Source organism: Tiliqua scincoides, chromosome 5 (assembly GCF_035046505.1).
Source record: "Tiliqua scincoides isolate rTilSci1 chromosome 5, rTilSci1.hap2, whole genome shotgun sequence".
NCBI lineage: Eukaryota > Metazoa > Chordata > Lepidosauria > Squamata > Scincidae > Tiliqua > Tiliqua scincoides.
Genome location: NC_089825.1, coordinates 77,772,026 through 77,798,682, shown reverse-complemented (window position 1 = coordinate 77,798,682; position 26,657 = coordinate 77,772,026). Strand labels below are relative to the sequence as shown.

The following is a 26,657-nucleotide window of genomic DNA, read 5'->3' as shown; positions in this document are numbered from 1 at the left end:
ATTTTTTAGGCAAGGTCTCAGTGTTGAGAAACCTTTTACCTTCCTCCTTAAAAGGGACATGTCTGCTATCCCAATGCCTTGAAGGAAGAAAGCAATGGGTCAGATCTGGCCTAGGGCACTATTTCATGTGACCACAGTGGCTCCCCCTCCCCCAAGGCATGATAACCCACCACTTCCATGTGTTTGAAATGTAAACAGACCCTGATGTTGGATGTGGGGGTGCTGCCCAAATGGAAGAGAGCTTCATGCCAAGTTCTCTCCCTTCCTTTGGACTGCTTTCAAATCCAAGCAGCCCCCCCCCCCCCACATATACATGGAGAGCCCAGAAAACTCCACTGCTTTCTCAGTTGAAGTATATTAAAAATCACAACTATGTGAAAAGACAGGCTGGATGCCATATCTCTGCTAAGTTACGTCAGTTTAGTTTTGAGGATATAATCAAAGATTTTGCCATTTTAAAAAGTAGAAGAAAACTTTTTGAAGGATAAGTAAAGTTATAAGTAGGCAATAATAAATAATAAACATTATTTTGCATGTTTGATTTGTGTATGTTAAAATAGGACTGGGCCCTTAATGTCAATTTTTAAAATGTAATTTAATACTGGTGCTGTGTTTACTGTAAATAAATCTTACTGTAAGTCTTGTTTCATTTTGAAAGATAAAATTTTATTTTATGGTGTAGAATTGTTTTTATTTTGAATTACATATATATGGGGAGCACCATAATTTTTTCAGCATGTAGGGCCTCTAAAGGTCATAATCCGGCCCTGCCTTTAACCCATCTTTCAGCCCCTTGATTGTGTCCTGTGAAATGCCTTAGCCTCACATTTGCATGATCCCACTAAGAGAGACCGATGTAGTGTGAGAGCTGGGCTGTAGGCAGCCACTGTGTGAGTGGCAGGAGCCAGGAACAAAGCCAGAACACGAGGGGTCGAGCCAGGACTGGGACTCCAGACAGGAACCAGGATGGAAATCCAGAGCCGAAGAGTCCAGCCAGGACCAGGAAGTGCCCCATTTCTTCTTTCCTTCAACCTCTGCCTCTCCTCCGAACAACTGCTGCCTGTCTCTTTTTCCTCCTGTCTAGATTTTCCCTTTTTAGCCACATGTTTCTCCTTCAGTGTCCATTCAGGTCTGTCCACCTTCTTTCTTTTGTTTGGAGATCAGGATTTCTTCCTCTCTCGCCTCTCTTCCCTCCACTTTTGATGGCTTTTTGGGCCTGCCCACCATTGTGTTTCTTGCCTGCTGGTTCTTCTTCATATTCATCCATCTGCTCTGACTGGGACTTGTGGAAGGCTGGCGTGTTTCCAGGGACAGATGGAGGACAAGGCTGGATCCTGCCTCAATCAGGCCCTCCCCATTCCTCCCAAGGAAAGGTCATTCCCACAGCCTGTGTCACTTGCTGCTTGGCAGGTTCCATAGTGGCCACGGCTCCAACTAGGGTTCCGTGAGGATGGCTTCTGAGGACAGTCTTGACTTCTTTGCTCCTCTTCTTCCTCCTCCTCCAGGTCTTCACATACAAGGTATCTGGATGGAAGGAAGGTAGAAGAGAGACATCATCTTCCCATTTTACTTACCTTCAGAAAAGGGTAGGGCAGTGGGGGGAGTCACTGCCCTTAGTCAAACCTGGGGAAGGTCTCAAGGGGCTGGGGCTGGCTTTGTGGGGGGGGGCCCTTGTTGGCAGCAATGGCTGCTTCCAAGCTTCCAAATTGACTGCAAGGACCTGGTCCAGAGGGATCCTATTCTCACGTCAACTCTCCCAATGGCAGGATTTGCATTGAATGACATGCTCACTTGGGAGGTCTGTCTCAGAAACAAGTGGCCAACCTTGCAGGCACCTCTGTCAGCAGCTGAGGCTATGAGTGAGTGGCTTAAGCCTCTTCAGCAATGTGGCCCTCCCTCTTTCCTTGGAAAAGAGTGTTACCTTTAGTAGAGGAGGAGGAGGGTCCATCTTCCTTCTTGACCCAGATGGTCCAGATTTCCAGGGGTTGCATGTCTCTGACTGCTTCTGGCTGTAGACTTAAAAGCACATGTCAGTGTCATGCAACAGCCTCCCCACACTCTCAGCCAGCAGAGTGCCAGGACCCCTGGAAGAATCCCCAAATTCAGGGTCAACCCCAGGTAGGCATCTTGCCCACCAGCTTTGCTTCCTACAGACCATCATGTCCAAAGTCACTCATTTTCATTGGGTGAATGAGCTAGCCTGTGGCAGTCACCTCAATCACCTGCCTGCACCACTTTCCTTCCAAGCTTGCTGAGAATTCTTAAGAGAAATGGGGAAGACAAAAGAAGAAAGTGAGAGAAAGGACCCCCTTGAGACTCAGCGATGAGAAAGCCAACATGCTGACAGAAACAGCTGTGTTGTCTCTTCTAAGAGCCGGACTGGCAACCTTGCCAGCCCCGGTGGCTCTGTGCCGTCACCAGCCACAGTTTTGAAGAAGACAATGTGTCCGACACTTGAAGGAATTGGGGAGCCAGATCCCAGTGGGCATCTCTGCCACAGGAGGGAGAAATCTGAGCAGACCTTATCTACCAGTCTTCTGGTTCTGCAGGTCCTTGGTCATCTGGAAGGAGAGAAGGAAAGATGAGACATATGCCATTGCATGGACCTCAGAAGCCACTCCCCCCCCCCCAGTTTCAGTTTTCCAGAGATGATGTATGGGAAACCTGCTTGCTCTCGGGGGGGGGGGGGGCAAAGCCCAGACTGGCTGCTGGGGAGGGCAGGAAGACTCTTTACCTCTGGACTCCAAGCATTTGTTGAGGGTTGACTCAGATGAAAAAGTTTCTGCTGCTGGCTCTCTCTCAGCTTGGCAAGTAGCTGCTGCCATTCTATGCTATTCGGGCATTGTGCCTCCTTATTTTGAGGCACGGGCAGCAACATAGCCTGCAAGAGAACAGAGAGACAGTGAGGAAGTTGCTCCTGGGCAGACACTGGGGGGGGGGCGCCTAGTGGGGGCAGGAGGTCATGGCAGAAGACCCCTCATGTGCCCCCACTGAGGAGGAGTACGACTACCTTGCCCGGGGATCCTTGCCCAGTAGCATCCACTACCTTGCCAGGGGATGTAGCTGAAGGGGGGCTTGTGGTGGAGCACAGCTGCAAAAACCAACTTATCTTTTCAGCTTCCCAAGTAGAGCTTTGGTCATTGTGCCCTCTTTATCTAAGGCAGGGGTGTCCAACGTTTTTTGTAGGAGGGTCACATTAGCTCTCTGACACTGTGTTAGGGACCGGGGAAAAAAAGAATTAATTTACATTTAAAATTTGAGTAAATTTACATAAGATTACATAAATGAATATATTAAAGATGAACTTATATGAATGAATGAAGGTCTTGCGATAGCTCATGGCCTATAAAAGGCCTTGCACAAAGCAAGGCTGGCCTTTCCTTTGCTGCCCCTGCTGCATCACAGACATGAAACAGTAAGCAGAGGTAGCCCTCATCCCACAGCTCACATGAGAGGTCAGTCGCCCTCACGCTGAGATCAGTTGCGTCAGGTCAGAGTGGGCTCCAACAAATCTCAGGAGGGCCAGAGGCTCATTGGAGACTGGGGGCTCCCTGAGGGCCACGTTGAGAGGCCTTGAGGGCCGCAAGTGGTCCCAGGGCCAGGGTTTGGGCACCCCTGTCCTATATAATTCTGTATGCCCCCTACAATCATCAGATAGGGCCTTGCTTAAGATACAACCACCATCTAAAGCCAAGGGGAGGACAGCAAGGTGCAGGACCTTTTCTGTTTTGGCACCGTGTTACCAGTTACCAGAATATTTGAGAACAGCCCCATCTTTATATGGTTTCCAGAGGTTATTTATTTTGCTTGGCCTTTGAGGAGGGAGGAGAACCCTCTTAGGGACCCTTTTAATCTTCTGTTGCTGCTTTAATACCATTGTTTTTATACTGTTGCTGCTTTTATATTTTTTTCTGTATTGTTAATCCTGTTATCTTTTTTTAAAAATTTGTTTTAATGTTTCTTATTCTATTTATTTATTTTTCACATTTTTATACTACCCTTCTTCCAAGGAGCTCAGGGTGGTGTACAAACTTGCTCCCCTCCTTTTGTCCTCACATCAGCTCTATGAAGTAGGTGAGGCTGAGAAATAGTGACTGACCCAAGGTCACCCAGGAAGCTTCATGGCTGAGTGGGGATTTGAACCTGGATCTATTCTTATTTTTTAATTGTACACCACCTTGAGCATAAGAAAGGCCATATATAAATCTTTTAAATAAATCTTACAGGATTCTAGGCTGAATGTAATACAGAAAGTTTTTGCTTCCTTTAAGGAATAAACCAATGTGTAATATTTTCCAAGCTTATTATTATTGTGGCATGCAAAAACAAACCTGAAGCTGGATTCCAAGGACCAAACTAGATGTGCTGATAAACAAGTGTATTTTGTCCTTCTTTTGTTTATTTTTAAACTAATATCATAGGGGAGCTTATGCGAAATGACCTTGGAGAGCAAAGAGCCTTAGTGTTTAGCTCCTGCTGTGCCCCCCACTATTATAGAAAACAGAATATTTTTTCTTTTCTTTTTTTCTTTTTAAGAGGGAGGGGGTAATGACCACAACTGTAACCACAGAGAAGGCTTCCCTACCTGCCATCCCACAATGCGTGGATCACTTTGGGTCATTTTGCACAAGCCTACCACCCATTTAAAAAGAAAGAAAAGGTGGGCCAAAAATATGCATTTATTGATATTTGTGGTCTGGCCCTAAGTTCCTTCTAGCTTCCAACCTAACTCTCTTGTTTCTTTGCAGCTTAAAGAGCAGGCAGAAAACAATAGCCCCAGGGACAGCATCATAGTGGAGAAGAAGGGAGAATCGGACCAAGAGGGACACAGTGATCAAGATGGACCAAAAGATTGCAATGGTCGGGTCATTCCACGCTTGATGCTGGAGCGGTCTGCTACTATGGATGAGGTGTGTTTAGTGTTAGTACAAGGACCAAAGGGCAGTTGCATCACCTGCCGTTTCCTTTGCACATTGAAAAGAGAGAGAGAGGTCCTGGCTTGAAGAGCCATGCAGTTCTGGTGCAAGTTGCCTAATGTTATAGAAAACGTTTGACAGGAGATGCATAGTTGGAGACCGTAGACCTTCACAGAACCATTCTACAAATGGTTCAGGCAGCAGGATCCTATTATATGAGAACCTGGACCGCCTTGCATGAGAGCCTTGCTATGGTACAGAATCAGGCTTGCACTCCTGCCTGCATCCCGTGTTACTCTAGTGACTGTGCTGGGCTTTTTAACTGTATGCTCTCCTCAGCTCATTTCCTCACCCCAATTACTGGGCATTGGGCAGGTAGGCAGGTCTGGTGATGGTGGCAGCAGCTGCAGTAAAAAAGTGGGTAGTTCCTCCCATCCTTCCCAGACCATCTTGGCCTGCTTCAAGTGGTGGCATTTATCTTCAGCTGCATCCCCCCCCCCCCCGGAAGGGGGGAGAGAAGAGAAAGTGTCTGGCTTCCCTATCCATCCCCATCTTGAGGCCAATCAAGATGTTCTGGAACAATCCATTTGGCTACATTGGGAATTGCAGCAGTTCATAGTTTTGTTTAAGAAAATCTCAAGTCTCACATAGAAATCAGAAAATCTAGTATCACAACTCTAAATTTTCTTAAGTAAACTTAATCTCCTTAAATGAGATGAGGCTGCACCAATAAGACTGTAGTTCAGGTCAGTAGGAGTTCTGTGGAGGCTGCAGGCCCCTGAAACATGCCTGGGAGCACCTATCTCTGAAGCCAGCTCAGACTTGACCTGTTATGACCTATTAATGTTAAGAAACTTCTTCTGGTTTTGGCTGATGGTACAGAGGCTGAGTCCCTTCCTGATATCTTGCAGGTCACCGTTTCAAGACCCACAATGAGTGGGGTCAGCCTCACTGCTTTCTCTAGGTAATTAGATCTTGCCATTACATCTTTTTCTCACCATGGACCTTGTTTCCCCGTGCCAGTCAGATCCAGTGAAGGAGCATGAGCAGTCTGATGAGAACCACCTGTATGCGGGCAACCAAGATGGGACAGGCTTGCAAAAACGGTCTGAGAGCAAACTCAGTGTGGTGTCTAAAATCAGTGCGATGTCCAACGCCCTGGAAGGTAAGTTCCTTCTTGATTATGGATGGAACTAGATTGGGTTTTGGAATTTTAAAAAGATAATGTTTTATAACATTTCTTGTTCTTACTATTGCAAATTGTTCTGAACTAGTTGAAAATGGGGAGTGTGTATATGCCTTTTAAACGAATAAATACAAATTAGTGTGGCAGCAGCAGTTCTGTCTAGCTGGAAACCATAGATGCAGAGAGGTGCTCTTCAAGTTTTGGACAAAACCAACAGCAACAAAACCTCTCAGCAATGATTTGGTCCACACCTTCAGGACCACTTTGTGCATTTCTGGGAGGCAAAGGCACGTTCAGTGATGTTTTTGATGTCATTAATTATGGTAAGAAATTTTAATATTTAGTTAACTCTTGTGAGATGCAATGCCTTTCCATCAGCTCTGCTAGCGGGCAGGTTTTGTGGCATTCCCTACTCAGAAAGAAGATGTACCTGTGACAGGAATTGTGTGGAGACATTACATCATACATTTTTTACTGCCCACTCCATGATACCCTTCGTAAGATCTATCTGGCTCCACTGCTGAACAAAATGCAGGGCTGGGAGGATTCATTTAAATTAAAAACTCTTCTTTCCATAGAGGAAACTGACTCTCTTGACAAGGTTGCCAACTTTGTTTCTGGGATTCTGGCAGGACGGAATTCTGGGTCTTCCGCTATATTATGGTGAATGGGGGGAGGGGGTATTGGGTGATTACGAGTGTTTTATTTATTGTGTGTGTGTTCTGAATGTTTAATGTTTGGTTGTTGTTTCTTATTTCCATTATCTATGCCAATAAAGGTCTTATGTATGTATGTATGTATGTATGTATGTTAACTCTTTAGTTGGTTGAACTAAAACCAACTATTGTTTTAAAAGGAAATATTACTGATAAATTCCATTTAGTAAAAGTGGTTGTGTGGCCTTAGGGCCCAATCCTATCCAACTTTCCAGCACCTGTGGAGCTGCAGTGCAGCCCCAAGGCAAGGGAACAAATGTTCCCTTGCCTTGTGGAGGCCTCCATAACTACCCTCCCACCACAGGATGCAGTGCATACCCCATTGGCATGGCTACACTAGGGCTGGAAAGTTGGATAGGATTTGGCCCTTAGTCACTCTTGATTTTTGCTTTCAGAATTGGAAGAGGCGCATCAGAAGTGCCCGCCATGGTGGTACAAGTTTGCCCGTACATTCCTTATATGGAACTGTTGCCCGCTGTGGGTGAAACTGAAGGGATTTATCAAGCTCATTGTCATGGACCCCTTTGTTGATTTGGGAATCACCATTTGCATTGTTCTCAACACTCTCTTCATGGCCATGGAACACTACCCGATGACTGATGAGTTTGAACATTTGTTGACTGTGGGCAATCTGGTAAGACAATGCATGCCCTCTACTCTTCCTCTTTTGGTTTGGCAATAAGGCAGCTCTGGGAGGGGGCTTGCAAGACATGAACAAGAAGCACTAATCCCTTAAGAATATAAAACAACTGTCATGCTGGAACAGACAAATGTCTCTCTTCCCCCCCCCCCCCCGCACTTTGTCTCCATTAGCATCTGATTGGATGCCTCTTGAAAACTCACTTGTGGAGCAAGATGGAGATGGCCATCACCTGTTTTCTTTTTTACATGGAAGTTCCATTTGTAGTTGTTATGGCTAAAAGTGTTTGATTTTATTTTTTTTAAGGGGGGAGACATTCAAACAGGTGCAGAAAATACTATATTATAAAATATTGTTTAAATCCCAATATATTTTGGTATACAGTATTGCCTTTCACGGGGGACTAAAGAAGCAGACAATTAAAATTAAAATTGGTATTTAGTTTGTATCTACTGCTTAATTTGATATAAGTATTTGAGAGCACTTTTAGTAATTTATAATTGCTGTTGTTTGAGTGCTGCTCCCCTTTTTGCTATGCTAAAAGCCTTTGACAAACCAGCTATCTTCCATCTAAGGTTTGTATTAAAAAAAAATCTGCTACGTTACTGCACTATGCAGTATTCATTTTGAGGTAATGAATTTCATAAGTTAGTTAGGCACTCCTCGGTAAATGCTGTGGAGAAAAGGCAAAACTCGGGAGCGTGGGACAGGCTGGGCATGAGATTTCTTTTAAACCTGCCTGGCCCTCAACATGGCAAAGCAAGAAGCGTGGCTGACAGGAGACCTGTAACCTCCTGAATTCTCTGCCTTGCTGCGCTGAGATGTGAAGGTGTAACACAGTCTTAGCCTGGATTTGGCACATCAGTTCAGGATGACTGGGTTGGCAGCCTCCTGATTTCTTAGGACTGCTGCCCCCATGCCCGAAAAAACACACAGGCTGAAAAGCCCCCCTCAGCTAAGATGCTGAGGAGCAGAATATGCCTATGCACAAGCTTAACAATCCTCTAACTGCAGCTGCAGTTTCTGAGGTAAAAATTCTGAGGTAAAAATTCCACCACCACCACTCCCCCACATCGAGGGTCTTAGCACCTAATTAAGGACATAGAGAGGAAGAGGAGATCTTTCTTTGGTCAAAAGACTCCTCTTCATCGATAGATGAAGCACCTGAGGCTTCCTTCTCTTTAATGTCTTGATCAGTGATTTTCAACCTTTTTCATCTCACAGCACACTGGCAAGGCACTAAAATGGTCAAGACACACCATCCACTTTTTGACAATTGACAAGGCACACTGTGCTGCCACTGGGGGGGCTCACATCCCCATTGGCCCTACTAATAAATGACGCTCTCCCAAATTCCCTTGGCACACCTGGGGACCATTTGTGGCACACCAATGTGCAGAGGCATACTGGTTGAAAATGGCTGGTCTAGATCTAGGGCGACTTGCTACGGACACTGGTTTACCCACTGGACGCCTTGTGTTTTGAGGGGGGGGAGCTCAATGTCTAGCTCAGCCTGACCCTGATGTGGATTAGAAGGGATCAGAACTGCCTTAGGGTCCAATGATCTCAGGAGGGTAGCCATGGTTGTGGCCATGCTGGAGGAGACATTGGCCTGAACTATGCTCTGAATCGTGGCCATTAATTCCTCCCAGTTGATAGAGGCAAGGCGCAGAGAGCCTTGGATTCAGGGTCTCAGATGCCTCTCTAGAGGGCCTTGCCATCTTCTACAAATTCTGCCTTACTGAATCAAAAAACACCCCACCCAGAGATGGGTGCTCTGGGTGCTGCTCTGCAGTGCTCTCACAGTGTCCTTGGCAGCACCTTGCCTGCTGTGTGGTGTTTTGGTGGGAAACAAGCTTGTCTTGTTAGCACCTCCATTTGAGCGGGAATCAGGAATCAGCGGGAATCTGCCTTTTCCACACAGCTTCTGGATAGCATCCTACCGCTGCAGTACAGTTTGCAGTTTTGGTGGGAGCTCGAGCTGTCAGCCACCACCTAGAATAGCCCTGCAGCCAGGCTGCTATGCTGTCCCCCACACTGGAGGGGAGCATGAGCCCTATAGCTGTTTGGCTGCTTAGGGGGCAAGAAACAACCCTGTTTTCTGCTCCATCAAGGACAGCAGTCAGGGGAGCTCAGGAAGAACAGTTGCGATCCTTTCCCTCACAGCTTGTTTAAAAGAAGGGGCCAAAACCTCAGGGGAAAAGAAACTCAGTTTTGAAGGTCAGGTAAACTGACCAAGAAAAAACCCAACCTGCTGTGTCTAGAGACAGGGTCAGTCTGGGGAACTGAGGGAGCCTCTCCCCTCAGGAAGGCTTTGTAACTTGACCTGCCTGCCTGAGAGGGAAGAGTTTCCCAGATGAAAAGGACAGACCCTGCCATGGAGACCACCGAGAAGGGGAAGCTCAGACCTCCCAATTTTGTGAAGAAATACTTCATCTTCTTTGTTTTGATCTTAATGCTAATCAGTTTTATTGATTGACTCTGAGTACTAAAGGGGAGAAAGAGTTCACTTCACATCACTCATAATTTTATCAGTTGCTATCACATCTACTCTGCTCAAAGTTTATTTTTCCCAAACTCAGAGGACCCAAATTTTCTCAGTTTTGGGGGTGATGTTGAAGTCTTCTAGGTAGGATGTCCTGAGGGAGTTCAGTATTCAGGCTGAGCCACCTTGTCTTGGGTGGCTCAGGACCAGGGTGACCAGATGTCATAACTGAAAAAGGCACCCCAAAATGTAGGACATCCAAGAAAAATGTAGGACATGACAAATTAAAAGCTAAAAACTTTATTTATTTATTTATTTATTTCATGTTGTTAATTTAAACACTATATTACAGTGGTGCCTCGCATAACGAATACCTCGCGCACCGAAAAACTTGCAGAACGAAAGCGTTTTGCGATTTTTGGTGACTTGCACAACGAATTTTTATGACCCGTGCTTCGCAAGACGAATTTTTTTTGTTTTGTTTTGGTTAGTTTTAAGGTGCCTGACTATAATTTTGTCTGATTTTACCAGAGGCCAGATCCTGAAAAATAACCTACTAGTAATTGTTACCTAAGAACTGTACAGTCTCTATTAAAAATAGAGTAAAAGATCCTAAGATACATTTTATTCACTCTTTTTAAATTCTGGTCTCCACAACCTTTTTGTAAATGCTATCAAAGTACACTGTACACAACATACCAGCAGAACCATTAATTAAATACTTCTTTAAAGTGCCTGGTGTGTTAAGCCAGAGGTTCTACACATAACTGGGAGTGTGCACAGAGACAAGCAGCAAGGACAGAGCATGAGGAGGTGCAGCTGCACATAGTTGCAACCCTATTTACTCAGAAATAGACCCATTGCTTTCCATGGGTGTTATTCTTAACTAATGGTGCACTGAATTGTAGCCTGGGACTTTGTTTCAGATTGAAATTCCATACTGATGTTTAAAAAAATCAGACCCCTAAACTGAGGGGTGTGTGTGTGTGAAATTCTTTGAAAGTGACTTGCCAGGAACTGTACTGAGGCAGAAGCAAAAAAAGAAAAAAGGAGGCATTTTACCTTCTGCTCCAAACAGGAAGTAAGGAGTAAGTGCTGCACTTCCATAGCAGCAACCTTCATACACAGACTACAGTTCCCATAAGAGCCTTCACTTCTCTTCCTCTCTGGATAAAAAGGTAAAATGGCTGCCTCTGGATACTGTCATTACTAATAAAAAGTTTTTTTTCTCCTCCCCTGTGTCCTGCTTCTCAGCCCTGTCCTACCCACCCAACAGCTTCTATGCTTCCCAGAAGCTCCCAGAGACTTCACTTTATTTACTGTATTGACCTGTGTATAAGTCAACCGAGGCTTTCAGGCTCAATTTTTAAGCATAATTTTTTTGACTTATAGGCAAGAATATACAGTAAGCTTTTTGTTCATGTTACCTGTTTGTTTTTTTAAATTGTCTTCTCTCCAGCAAGTCTATTTTATCTTCATTTCTTACTTCTGTGTCTTCATAATCCTAGCCAGATACTAAACTTTTATTACATTATCCTCTAAAACTATATTTAAAAAATTACTAAGGTGTTTATTTTGTTATTAAGAATATTTATATACTACTTTTCAACAATTAAACAATTTAAATATATCAGACTTTGCATTTAGGGTTTTGCTGTTTTGCATTTGACTTCTGACAGGTTTCCCCAGGGAACCTTCAGACCTACACTCTCTGCTCTGTTTCAAGAGTTGGATCGCCAGTCAGTTTCCAACAGCCCTTAGGAAATGCGGTTGATAGACTTTGTCCCATTAATCCCCTTGTATTTCCTGAATGAAATTTGACCCAAAGCAGACATGACCCTACTGGCATTTGCCAGGCCCCTGATAGGATGTCAAATTAACGCTCCAGCAGCTCTGGGAGGGACAGAAAAGCATCCAGACACAAAGGCATGATATTATTGTTATGGCAGTAGTTCACAAGGCAACTTAAGTAAAGGCAGGACTCTGCACTGAGAGCTACCAAGCTAAATTTTGACAGAAGGGAGAAGACAAAAGACGGCCCAAATTGTGGACTTTCCATGACTGGAAAGTTTTTTCCTACAATAGGCAACTGCACACAGCCTGGTCCAGAGTTGACCTGTGGTGGTTCCCTGATTTGAATAGACTCCCCACCCCAAAGCTGCTGTTTGCCCCTTTATGGAAAACTCATGTGTTGGGTGTGTGTGTGATGAAATCAGGTGATTGGTGTAGGGGCAAAGACTTAGAAAACCCTTCCCTTACTCTGTGGTCTGTCTTTTCCTTGGACTTCTGTCAGGTTCAGAGCTGGCATAGGACCAAGGGGACTCATTGGCAAGTGGAGCTTATAGAGGGGTAAGGGCAGTGGTGGGATTCAAATAAATTAACAACAGGTTCTGTCCCAATGAGCAACTCAGCTTCAATTGTCTGCCGCAAAGGAAGTTGAAAGACTACGGTTGCACTCCTATACTGTACAGTACACACTTTCCTGGGAGTAAGTCCCATTGAACATAATGGGACTTACTTCTGAGTAGATAGTCATAGGATTGCACTGTAACTTTAACACGCATCCAATGTCTAAATCCAAATTGCAAGGCTGCAATTCTGTCCTCTATAGTCATACTTAAAGGCCTCTGGCCACTAGTTTCCAAGGAGGATAAACATGCGGCTGAAATGCACACTTCAAATGGACATTTTTTCTTGAATTCTCAAGGCAGTTGTATAATGAAATCAGGAAGGCACCAAGAAGAGGAGGTGGGAACTGCCAGGGCTGCAGGTTACCAACCTCTGGAGACACCACAGCAGCATAGCACCTTCACATCTGCACAAACCAACTTGCTGCACTGGGCTTTGAGCTGGGCCACCTTCCTTCTCAGTGGGAACTTGGTGATTTTTACCAGAGCAGTCAATCCTCTCAATGATCTGGTTCACTTTTAGTGGTGAACATCTGGTCAGCAAAAGAGCACATAGCCTGACACTTCATCATCAACCAAAAGCAACAACAGCATAGTAACATCTTTACAACTCCCCTTTTTTGTTCTATTACAGCATTCCTCAGCATCTGCCTCTTGCCTGCTATACCATTTTGCATGGCCCACCTCTGGGAAGTACAACTGGAAGTAACTGGAATGACTTTATCACCAGTTATTTCCATACTAAGAGGCCAGACATGATGCAACAAACAACAGTAAGAGGCTCAGGCTACAATCCTATCCACTTTTTCCTGGTAGTAAGACCCATTGACTATAATGGAACTTACTTCTGAGTAGACATGCATAGGATTGGGCTCCCAGGGTAGATGGGAAGGCTTTTTTGAGTGCAAGAAAAGCAGAACTGAGCCTCCTGCCACTGTTTGTTGCATCGTATTGCTGGTCTCACTGCCAGGCAGTGGAGGTCTGGGGGGGTGGGTCCTGCCATGAGTACCACTGGGCACCACCTCAAGTACCACTGGTGGTATGAGTACTACTGGTTGAGAAATGCTGCTCTATTACTTTTACCACCCAGCCCCAAAAAGAATTCCAGTGAACTCTAAAGCTTCCCCCTCCAACTTCCAACTCTGCAATCCAATGCACGTCTACTCAGAAGCCCAACAAGTTCAAGGGGAGTTGTTGACTTCCAGGATTTGAGAGAGAATGGCAGCCTTGAAGGACAGTTTCACTAATGAGCAAAAAAGTACTATGAGGGGACTGTTCTTCTAGGTTGCTTTCCAACAGGCAACAGCAGATACCCATCAGTTTCCCACAAGTTTGAGGGCTGCTGCTGACCAGGGAGTGCAAAGCAGGGGCCTGCAGTGGGTGGGGAGGTAGGGGAGACAGAACCTCCCCACCACAGTCCTTCAAAAGTGTTGCAGCTGTGTAGGTGCCCAAGCACCCACAACCCAGCCTAAAAATGAAAATTAACCGAACATGTAACAATCCTTGCAGGTTTTGAGGTTCACCCTGATCACAAGTTCTTCCCAGTGCTTCTCCAGTTCTTCTTCATTAGGTGATAAGACCTAAACCCAATTTGCAAACTTGTTCAAAAAATCTTCAATTTCTAGTCAGCCTGCCATTTCACTTGCATGGGGGGGGGGGGGGGGAGGGAATAACCTAAAGGAACTTTTCTGCTAGAGAAGGAGCAATGCTAACTGTACCATCCTCAGCACACTTACCTGGGAATAGCAGCCCAATCCTATGCAAGCCTACACTGGAGTAAATCACATTATATAGTCAATTAGGCTTGCTTCCCAGGTGTGAGTAGGATTGCAGCCTAAGGGCTATCCAACTTTCCAGAGCCAATGCAGCCACATTGCAGTCCGGAGGTAAGGGAAAAAGCATTCCCTTGTCACAAGGAGACCTCCAGGACTTGGTGCTGGAAAGTTACAGTTAAGAAGACTTAGGACCCAATCCTATCCAATTTTCCAGTGCCAGTGCAGCTGTACCAATAGGGCATGCACTGCATCCTGTGGTGGGGGGCAGGGAACATTTGTTTCCTTACCTCAGGGCTGCATTGTGACTGCACAGGTGCTAGAAGAAAGCCTCACTGAGCACAATAGGACTTACTTCTGAGTAGACATGCATAGGATTGTGCCCTAAGGCTGCAATCCTACTTCCACTTTCCTGGGAATAAGCCCCATTGGCTATAATGAGATTTACTTCTGAGTAGGTATGCATAGGATTCTGCTCAAGGGCTGCAATCCTATCCACACTTTCCTGGGAGTAAGACCCATTGAACACAATAGGACTTCTGAGAAGACCTGCATAGGATTGTGCCCTTAATGAAGTAATGTTTTGTGCCACATTCCTGCCTTTTTTTAACCTGAGGAATTTCAGCTGTGGGAGCATCACCTCTATGTGTCTGATAGTGTATTATACAATCATTGTGTAACAACACGTTGTATTGCAATGAAAAGATCCCAGGCATAAAACTGCATTCCCAAACCCCAAGGATGAAAACCAACCCCATGGTGCAGTCCTGTGCTTGTGGGAAGTAAGAGCACAATCCCTATGCCCGTCTATTCAGAAGTAAGTCCCATTATAGTCAATAGAGCTTACTGCAGCATGAGAGCCCAAGCCTATGCATGTCTACTCATTATAGAGTCTCATTATAGCCAAAAGGGCTTACTCGCAGGAAAGTGTGGCTAGGAGTGCAGCCTTTGAGCACAATCCTATGCATGTCTACTCAAGAGTAAGTCATTATAGCCAAAGGGTCTTACTCCCAGGAAAGTGTGGATAGGATCGCAGCCTCAGTGATGAGGATGAGATGCTTCCTTCTTCGCCTTCTGATTGACAGTGTCTACTCAGAGGTAATTCCCACTGTATACAATGGGGCTTACTCCCAGGAAAGTGTGGCAAACTCAGAGACAAGGATGAGATGCTTCCTTCCTTCCTGATTGACAGTGGCTGCAAACCTAACCACACTTTCCTGAGAGTAAGCCCCATTGAACAAAATAGGAGTTACTTCTGAGTAGACCTGGTTAGGATTGTGCTCAGTGCCTACCCAGAGGTAAGTTCCATTGTGTTCAATGGGGCTTACTCTCAGGAAAGTGTGGATAAGATCGCAGCCTCAGAGAAGAGCATGAGATGCTTCCTTCTTTGCCTTCTGATTGACGGTGTCTACTCAGAGGCTGCATGTGCGGGTGTTCGTGCCCTCTCCTACATTCTTCGGTGCAGTCGCAGGAGGCGTCAGAGCTGTGCGTGCGCAGACTCCAGTTGGCCGCGTCCGGCTTGCCCCTTCAGCCCTGGCAGCCTCGGCACCCACTGGGAGTGACCCCCTTCCCCCCCATGGGTTGGCCCCGCAAGGCCGCTGCCCCCAGGAGGGTTAGCCCTGACATTTCAAGGCGCGAGCTCCCTGGCCTGCAAACGGTTCTTAGAACCAACAACTGGATTAGGTAGGGGTTCTATAGAACCGGTGAGAACCAGCTGAATCCCACCACTGGGTAAGAAAAATGATTCCCCTTTCCTCTCCCAATCCACTAAACCTGCACCCTCTCCCCCCCCCCCCCCCATTGCTGGATATAGCATGCTCCTTTTTGGTGTGGCTGCATCAGCGGTGGGGGCAGAGGATAGGATTAGGCGCTAACAAGTCCAAGGAAAAGAATACTGCACAAAATGTAGCCTGAGATAAGACAAATGTGCATTGTTATAAGTTAATGCTACATAAGGAGGATTAGGCCACAATCCTAACCAACTTTCCAGCACTGACATAAGGGTAATGCAACTCCAAGGTAAGGGAACGAATATTGCCTTACTTTGAGGAGGCCTCCATGACTGCCCCCCAACTGCAGGATGCAGCATATGCCCCACTGGCTCAGTTATGCCAGTGCTGGAAATTGGTTAGGATTGTGCCCTTAATCTGATATCTTTCCTCCCATTTAAGCTCTAGTTTATTCTCTCACCTCTTACTGTACCTCTTTCTGCAGGTCTTCACTGGGATATTCACAGCAGAGATGGTTATGAAACTGGTTGCTCTTGATCCCTATGAATACTTTCAGCAGGGATGGAATATTTTTGACAGCATCATCGTCACCCTCAGCTTGGTTGAGCTAGGCCTTGCCAATGTCCAGGGTCTGTCTGTGCTGCGTTCCTTCCGTCTGGTAGGTGGCTTTGTTCTACAAGACCTCATACGAAGGACCTCTACAGTTTCAGGGTGGTCAGCACACAGCCACCAGGGTCAGGGTCAACAACCTTTCCCCCACTTTAGATAGGATGTGTTGAGGATTCTTATGCAAACTGGGCAAGTGTCCTGGCCCTCTTAAACATTACAAAGCATTTTGGAATGCACATTTGGTTTCTGCACTGACCAGTGCCAAAGGCATCCTGAGAACCTGATCTTCTGTGAAGGGTACACTATGATTTCTGCCACAATGGCTTCATAACCTGTCTCTAAGTTAGAGTGTAGTACATTGGTGATGGTAGATAATCCAATGCCATAGCAACAACCAGGCCTGGGCAAATTCTTGTATTTCTGAGCAAATTTGGTCTCCAAACTATCTCTTTAAAAAAATATTATTTATAAAAAGACCAGCAAGTGTTTAGCCCAAATGTGTTTTTTACCTCCAGAAAAACGTAGGAGTATACGGGCAATACCTAGTGAAATCTCAGATTCTGTCTAGACCAGTGATTTTCAACAAGTATGCTGCAGCATACTGGTGTGCTGTGAGAATTTGGGGGAGGGCCATATATTAGTCAGACCATTGGGGGATGTAAGCCCCCCCCCACCAGCAGCATGGTGTGCCTTATCAATTGTCAAAAAAAACTGACAGTGTGCCTTGACAATTTTAGCACCTTGTCAGTGTGCCGTGAGATGGAAAAGGTTGAAAATTTATGATTTGGATACTGTCTGCCCATGCTCATAAAGGATTGTGTTGGTTTGTTGTCAGTTGGCTGTCATCTCTGCAAGGTGAGGATCACAGTTCTGTAATGGACTGACTGAGAGCTATTACGTAATGCAATTAATACCTAGTCTGGCCTTTGCATGTTTGGTTTCTGATTGTAACTAGCAGCTGTAGGGAATGCCAATCTGAATTGGGATTGTGGGATAGAGGAGGTGGTTTGTCCTGGTGTAGTCCCAATCTGGGTCTGGCCACCCTGTAGCGGCTATGTGCCTAGAGAGGTAAGTTTCCTTTGGTGCCAAATGGAAGCTCTTCTCTTGGGGTGAATAGCAGCTGTGGGGCCCTAATCTGAACTGGGATCACAGTAGGTGTAAAGGGTTAATGCCCCTCTTTCTCTACACTGTGATCATAGTCCTGCTGCTATTTTGTAAATTTATCTTTGTAAATTTTTGTAAATACATCTTTTATTTACGAAAAAGAAAAAACCCAAGTACATAATGGCTGAATTTTTGTTGTTGTTGTTGGCAACGTTCAGTCTCGGAAGACTATGGTATCGCGCTCTTAATGGTAGTTGAATTATGCATTTAATATAGCATTCACAAGGCTGTCACACGTTCTGTTCTGAAGATATGTTCTCAATGATTCCCAGCCTTTAGGAGCCTGGATTGTAAGTGAATGGCAGAGACTTTCAGGCTAAGCAGGGTTGTTTTTCTTTTCCCAGATGAGAGTTTTCAAGCTTGCCAAATCCTGGCCAACCCTTAACATGCTGATCAAGATCATTGGCAACTCAGTAGGCGCCCTGGGCAACCTCACTCTTGTGCTGGCCATCATCGTTTTCATCTTTGCTGTGGTGGGCATGCAGCTTTTTGGGAAGAGCTATATGGAGTGTGTCTGCAAGATTGCCAGTGATTGTGAATTGCCACGCTGGCACATGCACGACTTCTTCCATTCCTTCCTCATCGTCTTTCGTATCCTCTGCGGCGAGTGGATCGAGACCATGTGGGACTGCATGGAAGTGGCTGGACAGCCACTGTGCCTCATTGTCTTCCTGATGGTGATGGTCATCGGGAATCTGGTGGTGAGTTGTTTTGTGCCAGGAAGGGAATGATATGGAGGGAGCAACATAAAGTGTCTCCTGACCAAAGGGTTCCTTGTTTCATTGCAGCATAATTGGCATTTCTGGTTTTAAAATTGTATGCGTCCATTTTGGAGACACCCCATGCCAGGCAGTTTGCATCATAGAAAGGTGTGTAGGGGGGTGGGTTAAAGCATTTCCATTGCTCTGCATGTCCCTGCCACCCAGCTGGTATCAGAAGCTCAGGGAACTGTGTCACTATCTTTTCTTAGCTTTACTCTCCTGGCACTTCACTCCTTCTGGAGGCCACACCACCTGCCCAGGAAATCTTGTTCCTTTTAGCTCGTGTGTGTGTGTGTGATGAGGACATATTTCAGGACTAAGCCCTGTTACTGGAAACAGATTCTGAGGCTGAATTAAACCCTCTTCACCTGCCTCTCCCTCCCCTTGGCATGAGGGGAGGGAGAGCTTCCTAGTGGAGCAGGAGTATGAACTTCCCACATCCTGACTAATACTTTAGTTACTATACCACACTGCTGTCTGGCCTTTTATTTCCCCCCCCTTTTGTGTTATTTCTCCTCCACTAATTCAGTTGTCCATGGTTTCATTCTAAGACTGGAATTATACATTGTATGTGACCCCATTGTCTCCTTCTTCTTCTGTTTCATCCTAACATGTCATGCAATGGAATACATGACACAATATAATAGTTCTGCATGTTTCTCCAACCCCTCTCCAGGCTGTTGCTTGTGAGAAGGCTGGGGAGATCAAAACATGATGATGTCACATCATGTGATTTGCTATATTACAAATTGGGGGGCAAGAAAAGGAGGCGCAAGCCTTTAATTTTTGATGGCAGTTATATGTTACTTGTAATGTGTAGTTTGGCCTCAGGACTGGGTCTTCTTGTTGGAGGTTGTAGTTGGTTCAGCACCTAATTTAAACCCACAAATTATATGAGAGTTTGGTTGAACTGTTGACTAGTCCTTACCAGTCTCTTTGTAATGTGTGAAGCATCCCTTAGAAAACTGATAAGCATTAATGAAGAATGGAGTTTCAAACAGGCTCCTACAATTGGGAACTAAACCAACTACCACATGTACATTAAAGCAAGTAAAATGTGAGCGAGACCTGTATCATACAGGTACACATGTCAAAGAAGCAGAATGGACTGCAGCTCTCTGCTTGGTGGCAAACCTGACCATGTGGCCATGTGACATGTGAAGACAAGGCCGGCCCAAGACTTCCTGGCACTCAAGGCAGCATACCGAATGCTGTCCCCCTTACCCAGTGATGTTTCAGCTTCTCCTGCTTCCACTGGGAGAAGGAGTAGTGCATGTGAGCGGCTGCCTAATTTGGCCTCATGGCTGGGCCTGCCCTGTGCAAAGGCTCTGAGAAGTAAAGAAAACATGTTGCACAGTTTCAGTCGGTTCTAATTTCAACTATTAATGTTAAAGAAGAGGGTGCTTCTTAGCATGATTCCCCTTCATCACTGTGAAGATGTAGTTTCTCTTTTTCAGCTGTAATTTACTTATTTTTATGCTCCACATTTTCTTTCTTTTGTACTTGTATTTTTCACCCCACAGGGGAAGAAACAGTTGGGTAGGTAATTTTTTGCAGAAGAAGAAGAAGACCTTCCCTTTGCAATTCTTACAGGTCTCCTGTGGTAGAACTGCAGCTTCCATTGCTGAATTTTGTAAAATAGCAAAAAGGGGGAAAATTAAATATGATGAAGTGTCATGTGGTGTTTAACCCTTTCATACAACTTGCTGCTCACTTCTCCATGGGATATTCTTGGAAGTGTGGAACTTTTGAGCATACCTTCTTTGAACTGAGGAGCTTTAAAGGTTGCTTGACTTCCCATTGGAGGATCTCTGAAGGTTGGATGCTTGGCTAGAGTCCTTATAATCTTGTAGGAATCTACTTGGAAAGTGATATGAGCAAGTGAGCTGTCAGCGGTCATTGACCAGGGTGACCTGGGTTGAGGGCTGCATCTGAACGAAGTTTATAACAGAAAAGAGCACCTTTGAGTGTGTATAGAGTGCTTATTTCACATCATTGCATTGCAATATCTGGCCTATAATCAATTGCATTAGATGGGCACGGCTCCAGGGCAAAGGGTGCAACTTCTCTGTAGTTTTGAGTCAGAGAACCTCTCCAGTAAATAAACTCTGTCTCCAATCCCAGGAACCCATGAGCGGTTGGTGAGAATTTAAGATCTGGCTGCCCTTAGTGGGTTAGCCTGCCTTATCCGAAGGGTTCAGGCTAGGTTACAAGACTGAATATTGTGCATTTTTGGTAGAGGAAAGGTATGTAGAGAAGTAAGGATGGCTCAATTTCACATATTGATTTAGATTATAGCTACCCAAATAATTGGTATCAGATCTCTAGTGTTGTCTATAATGAATGAAAACTCATTCATTATAGACATAAAAGTGTACTGAATGAAAATCACTCTGTATTTCGAACTCCATATATTAAAAGCAAACTAAAAAAAAAATCCAAGTTTTGACAGATCTCCAAGGGTGCTTCATAAATATTCACTGGGTACAGGGGAAGACTAATGTGGATTAATTTGGGAGAGAGCTGATGTATGGAATTGCTCCTTTTTGGAGTAGGTTTTATAGAAATTTCTAATCCCTTCCGCTCCTCTCCTTCTATGAAAATATACCTCCTTTTGATGTATGGAATTGCTCCTTTTTTTTAAGAATGTAGGTCACTATACACGTGAGGACCAAATCCTATCCAATCTTCCAGTGCTGGTGCAGCTGTACCAATGGGGCATGCACTGCATCGTGTGGTGGGGAGGCAGTCACAGAGGCCTCCGCAAGGTTTGGGAACATTTGTTCCCTTATCTCGGGGCTGCATTGCGGCTGCACCGGTACTGGAAAGTTGGATAGGATTGGGCCCTGAGCTGGCTATGGGATTTCAACCCCAGTGTCACAGCTTCTTCTGGCCTCTTGATGCCAATACATCCTAAAGCACCGAAGCACGGGCACACCAGAAGGGGCCATTGTAACCAACAAAGAGTGGTCTCTGGAGAGGACAGAGGTGTACTGTCTCATCCTCCTAGCACACCTGTCAATAGCAATACTGGCAGCACCATCTACAGGCAGGCCAAGCTGTGCTGCCGCAAGGAGGTTTCTCCTGTCCCACCGCAACTTGACCTCATGAGTACATTCCTTGTGTCACAACAGAATGTATTTGAGCATACAGAGAATGCCTATCTATCACCACTAAATAACCACAGCTGCCCACATATGAGGGGAAAGAGTTTGTAGGGCAGCACTGTGTCTTTCAGCTGTGCTTTAGGTCCTCATTCCCTCCTCTCCTTCCCCAGAACCTCTCATTTTTAGAATTCTGCAGCCTGGCTCTTGGTGTATTGGCTCTTGGTGGCCTGAGATGGCCACACTTTTTCTGTTAATGTCATTTGGGGCATTTTCGTTGCAAGTAATTAGAAGCTGTTCAGTGGACGGGTGGAGAAAGTAAGTAACCTTTATGGATATGAGCGGCAGGAGCAGCAACAGCCCTTTGCTGTAATGCTCTTAAGAGAAACATCAGAGAGGTGCAAAGAAGCTGAAGGGGGTTTATATAAAGGTTCTAGTTAAGTCATGAGGCATGAGCCATGTGCAAATAGCCGCGACCTTGAATATCAGCGAGTCCCGTCTCAAATGTGCTCCTGGTAGGGGAGGGGTGCAAGCACCAACAGCTGTGAGTGGGCAGGAGGCCGGCTTTTCTCAGCAAACACATTCTTGCTGATGTAACTGTACATGCCAGCCCAACCAGTGCTTGCAATGAGAGGAGTGGAATGGGGGCAAGCAGGCAGAGCTTTGATTTGAACCGACGGAATTCAGGCCTCTGTTTTTGACCCCTTCTTACATATAAGAGCTGTCTTGCTGGCACAGAACAAGAACTCACATAGTCCACCATCCTGTTTCCAACAGTGGTTAGAAAGAAGCTTCTGGAAAGCCCATATCAGGGCATGGACTATTGTCTTCACCATCACTGTACCTCAGAAATTGACTTTCAGTGATATATTAATCTCTGAAGGTCCCACTTAGTTATCATAGCTAACAGCAGCTGGTCGACCTCTTGTCTATAAATCTGTCTAATCTCTTTTTGAAACCACTTAAGACTGTGACTATTGCCAGTTGTGTTCCTCTGTCTGCATAAGACAGACAGACTCTGTCCATCATTTTGAACTCAATCAAAGAAACCTTAATTTTAGAAATGAACCCTAGGTCAAATTAAGTTCTGACATGCCAAAATGACCTGCAAGCAAGAGTTGTGTTTGTATAACCTGTGTACATCCAAATGCTGAGTACAGTGTGATTTATGAGTGCAGGAGCATAATGTGGTTTGCCAGAGCAATCAAATACTCTGAGAACCTCTTGCAAGAAATAATAGACTTTGGGTAGGGCTTACTGAAAGTGGGTTAGGAAAGTGGTTGGGGTTGGTGCTCCTGTGCTGGATAGGATTTAGTCCTTGGGCTGCAACCCTATAAATGCTTTCATGGAAATAAGCCCAACTAAACACAATGAGACTTCTGAGAAGACATGTACAATATGCAGACACTGTTCTGAACATAAGAAAAGCCTTGCTGGATCAAGCCAATGACCCAGCCAGTACAGCATTCTGCTTTCCACTAGCCCACTAGCTGCCTTTGGGATATCCACAAGCAGGAGAAAAAAAGGCCAACTCCTCTCCTGCAATTGGTGTTCAGAGACATACTGTTGCAGATGGTAGTGCATAGACCAGGGGTGTCAAACATAAGGCCCGAGGGCCGGATGTGGCCAGCAGAAGCTTTTTGTCTGGCCCTTAGGCTCTCAGCTGGTGAGCAGTGCTGAGGTGTTAACTGCTGAAAGGGCAGCCCACATGAAAATTGGGCTCTCCCATATCTTGAAAGATTATCAAGATTTGTGTATTTTCTCTTTTGTTGTTTGCAACTAATGAGTTCCTAAGTGAGAAAAAGTGGTGCATATTTTTGGTTATGACCAATTTAATGGCATCACTTCTTGCCTAATGACATCACTTCCGACCCTCAGAAGGCATCATGAAAGCTATTCGGCCCTCTGTATGAAGTGCGTTTGACACTCCTGGCATAGACATTGTGACTAGTAGCCATCAATACACCTGATTTCTATGAATTTGACAATCCCCTTTTAAAGCCATCCAAGCTAGATGCATCATATGCCAACCAGTTCCACAGATTACTTAGGCTTTGTGTGAAGTATCTCCTTTTGGGCCCAATCCTAACCAATGATGCAGTATACAATCCATTGGCAGAGCTGCATCAGTGCTGAAAAGTTGGATAGGATTGGACCCTTTGACAATCCTAAATCTCCTGCCAGCCAATTTCATTGAATGACCCCTGGTTCTAGTATTATGTATGAAAAAGAGAAACTTTGCTGTATCAATTTTTTTCACACCATATGAACCGTAATTGTATATGTCTCAATTATGAGGCAATTCTTAATTGTTTTTCCCAAGCTTAAAAGCGCCAAATGCTTGTAAGAAAAGTGTTCCAGCCCTCCAATTGTTTTTGTTACCCTCTTTTGCACCAGTTCTACAATAGCCTTGTGATGACCACAGCTGTATACAGTATTCCAAATATGGCTATACCATCGATTTACATAAGGACAATATAATATTAACAGTTATATTAATATATATTATAAGATATATTAATTATATATTAATCTTATATATATTATATACTATATATATAATATATAGTACTTAGTATCATTCTAAGTTCTTTTCCTAGTGGCCCTAGCATGGAATTTGTCTTCTTCACTGCTAGAGTACATTGGGTCAACGGCCTATTCCCCCCCCCCCCCAATTGCTCTTTCACTGACTGCTTGGACCTGGTCAGTGTATATGTGAAGTTTCTTAGAATCCAGCTAACACCAGTGGCTTCTCACCTTTTTGGTTGGTGGATCAGAAGACGGGATCACAGAAAATACTTTTTTGACTTTTGAGGTGATATTTGCTTTTCTTTCCCCAGGTCCTCAACCTGTTTTTAGCTTTGCTACTAAGCTCCTTCAGCGCTGATAGCTTGGCAGGATCTGATGATGACGGTGAGATGAACAATTTGCAGATTGCGATTGGCAGGATCACGCGGGGCATTGACTTTGTAAAGAAACAGGTCCTACTGCTACTTCACAGGGAGTGGAAGGGGAAGACAGAATCACCGGCAGAGGAGCAGGATGACAGCAAGAAGGATAATTTTGCCCTTACCTACATGGATGTGGGCCAGGACTCTAAATCAGAATACATGGATGGCATAACCAAAAGCATGGATGGCATAGCCATGAATGGCATTGCCAAAAAAGAGACACTCATTGATGAACTGGACCAAATGAACTTCATTAACAACCCCAACCTGACTATACATGTCCCGATAGCCTCTGAGGAGTCTGACCTGTATGATGAAACTGACACGGGTGAAGAGACTGCAGATGATACAAAGGTGAGCCTTATTTGCCAATAACATTAGAAGCAAAGCTAGAATTGTGCTATTCCAGTGGTTTTCAAAGTAGGAATGGGGATCCTAGGAATGGGGATCCCAAAATGTATTGGGGTTCTTTTTATTATAAGCTCAGTGGATAGATTGCTAGAAAGACAGCTTAGTCATCATCATCAGTTATCCTTTGCAATGTTTATGCAGAGAATTCTGAGATGCACTCTAGAGCAGTGTTTCTCAAACCGTGGGTTGGGACCCACTAGGTGGGTCACGAGCCAATTTCAGGTGGGTCCCCATTCATTTCAATGTTTTATTTTTAATATATTAGGCTCGCTACTGTAGTGTGTGACTGCATATGGAGAAATGTTGCAGACCTGTACTTTTAACAAGCTTCTATGTATATTCTTTTAACAATGACAGTAAATGGCACTTACTCCTGGGTAAGTGTGGGTACGATTGCAGCCTAGGATTGTTAAAAAATTTTCTGCTTGATGATGTCACTCCCGGTCATGACCACTTCCGGTGGGTCCTGACCCTGACAGATTCTCATTCTGAAAAGTGGGTCCCGGTGCTAAATGTGTGAGAACCACTGCTCTAGAGCAGGGGTGCCCAAACCCTGGCCCTGGGGTCACTTGCGGCCCTAAGGACTCCCAATGCGGCCCTCAAGGAGTCCTCAGTCTCCAATGAGCCTCTGTTGGAACTCTGGCCTGACGCAACTGCTCTCAGTGTGAGGGTGACTATTTAACCTCTCACATGAGCTGTGGGATGAGGGCTCCCTCCACTGCTTGCTGTTTCACATCTGTGATGTAGTTGTGGCAGCAAAAGAAAGGCCAACCTTGCTTTGTGCAAAGCCTTTTATAGGCCTTGAGCTATTGCAAGACCTTCATTCATTCATATAAGTTCATCTTTAACATATTCATTTATGTAAACTTATGTAAATTTATTCAAATTTTAAATGTAAATTAATTCTTTTTCCCCCCGGCCCCCGACACAGTGTCAGAGAGATGATGTGGCCCTCCTGCCAAAAACTTTGGACACCCCTGCTCTAGAGAATACACTCAGGTCACATAGGGTAATGGTGAAGCCCAAAAGATCTGATGTCAGACATAACAAACATGCTCAAGAATATGTCCCAGAATCCTCTTCCTATTCTCCAGTGTTCCATGCAGAAGTAAAGGGAGTCCTGGGCAGATGCATAAGTATGGAAAAGGTACTGAGGCTGCAATCCCCTCAAACGCAGAATAGAAATATGGTGAATAAAATAAAATAAAATTCTTTACACAAGTGAAGTACTATTGAACTCAGTGGGGCTTACTTCTTATCAGACATGCATACTTCTGAGTAGATACAGTGCACAGCCTTGTGCACATACTGTAGCATGCTTTAAAACCACTGATCTGTCTGTTATTTCACTTATTGTGGAGCTCATCTAGAAGGGCACATTTGCACGTAACCCTTTTTTTTTTTTTTTTACAGTATGGTTGCCTATTTGCTCTTCAGTTATGTGAACCAAGGTGTCAGTGTGTAGGAGAAAATGAAAGCCAAAGTAGATGGAAAAGTGGCCAGAAATGTTTATTTTACTTAAGGGAGAGGCCATTGTCACAAGGAAACGTCAAAGGAAACTCAATTGCATGTGTAAAGGATTTCTGCTGGAGCTTTGTTGGAAACTATTAAAATCCAATTAGGCTTATTTTCCACATTAACCTATTTTTTGCCCGCCCACAGGTGTACACATTTGGTCCCTGATGCATATATGCAACATTGGGTAGAAATTTCTCTTTCTTTCTTTCTTTCTTTCTTTCTTTCTTTCTTTCTTTCTTTCTTTCTTTCTTTCTTTCTTTCTTTCTTTCTTTCTTTCTTTCTTTTT

At 44.8% G+C, this 26,657-nt stretch overlaps 1 protein-coding gene across 2 annotated transcripts in view; it reads left to right on the top strand.

Moving 5' to 3' along the window:
* The window catches only part of SCN4A (sodium voltage-gated channel alpha subunit 4), a 74,582-nt gene that overhangs the window by 20,542 nt on the left and 27,383 nt on the right, over nucleotides 1-26,657 (top strand). For both annotated transcript variants that reach the window (XM_066627117.1, XM_066627114.1), the window contains exons 10-15: nucleotides 4,749-4,910; nucleotides 5,940-6,081; nucleotides 7,214-7,452; nucleotides 16,338-16,511; nucleotides 17,971-18,327; nucleotides 24,332-24,796. In XM_066627117.1, the coding sequence (XP_066483214.1) occupies nucleotides 4,749-4,910; nucleotides 5,940-6,081; nucleotides 7,214-7,452; nucleotides 16,338-16,511; nucleotides 17,971-18,327; nucleotides 24,332-24,796 (1,539 nt within the window). The remainder of the gene's footprint in view (nucleotides 1-4,748; nucleotides 4,911-5,939; nucleotides 6,082-7,213; nucleotides 7,453-16,337; nucleotides 16,512-17,970; nucleotides 18,328-24,331; nucleotides 24,797-26,657) is intronic.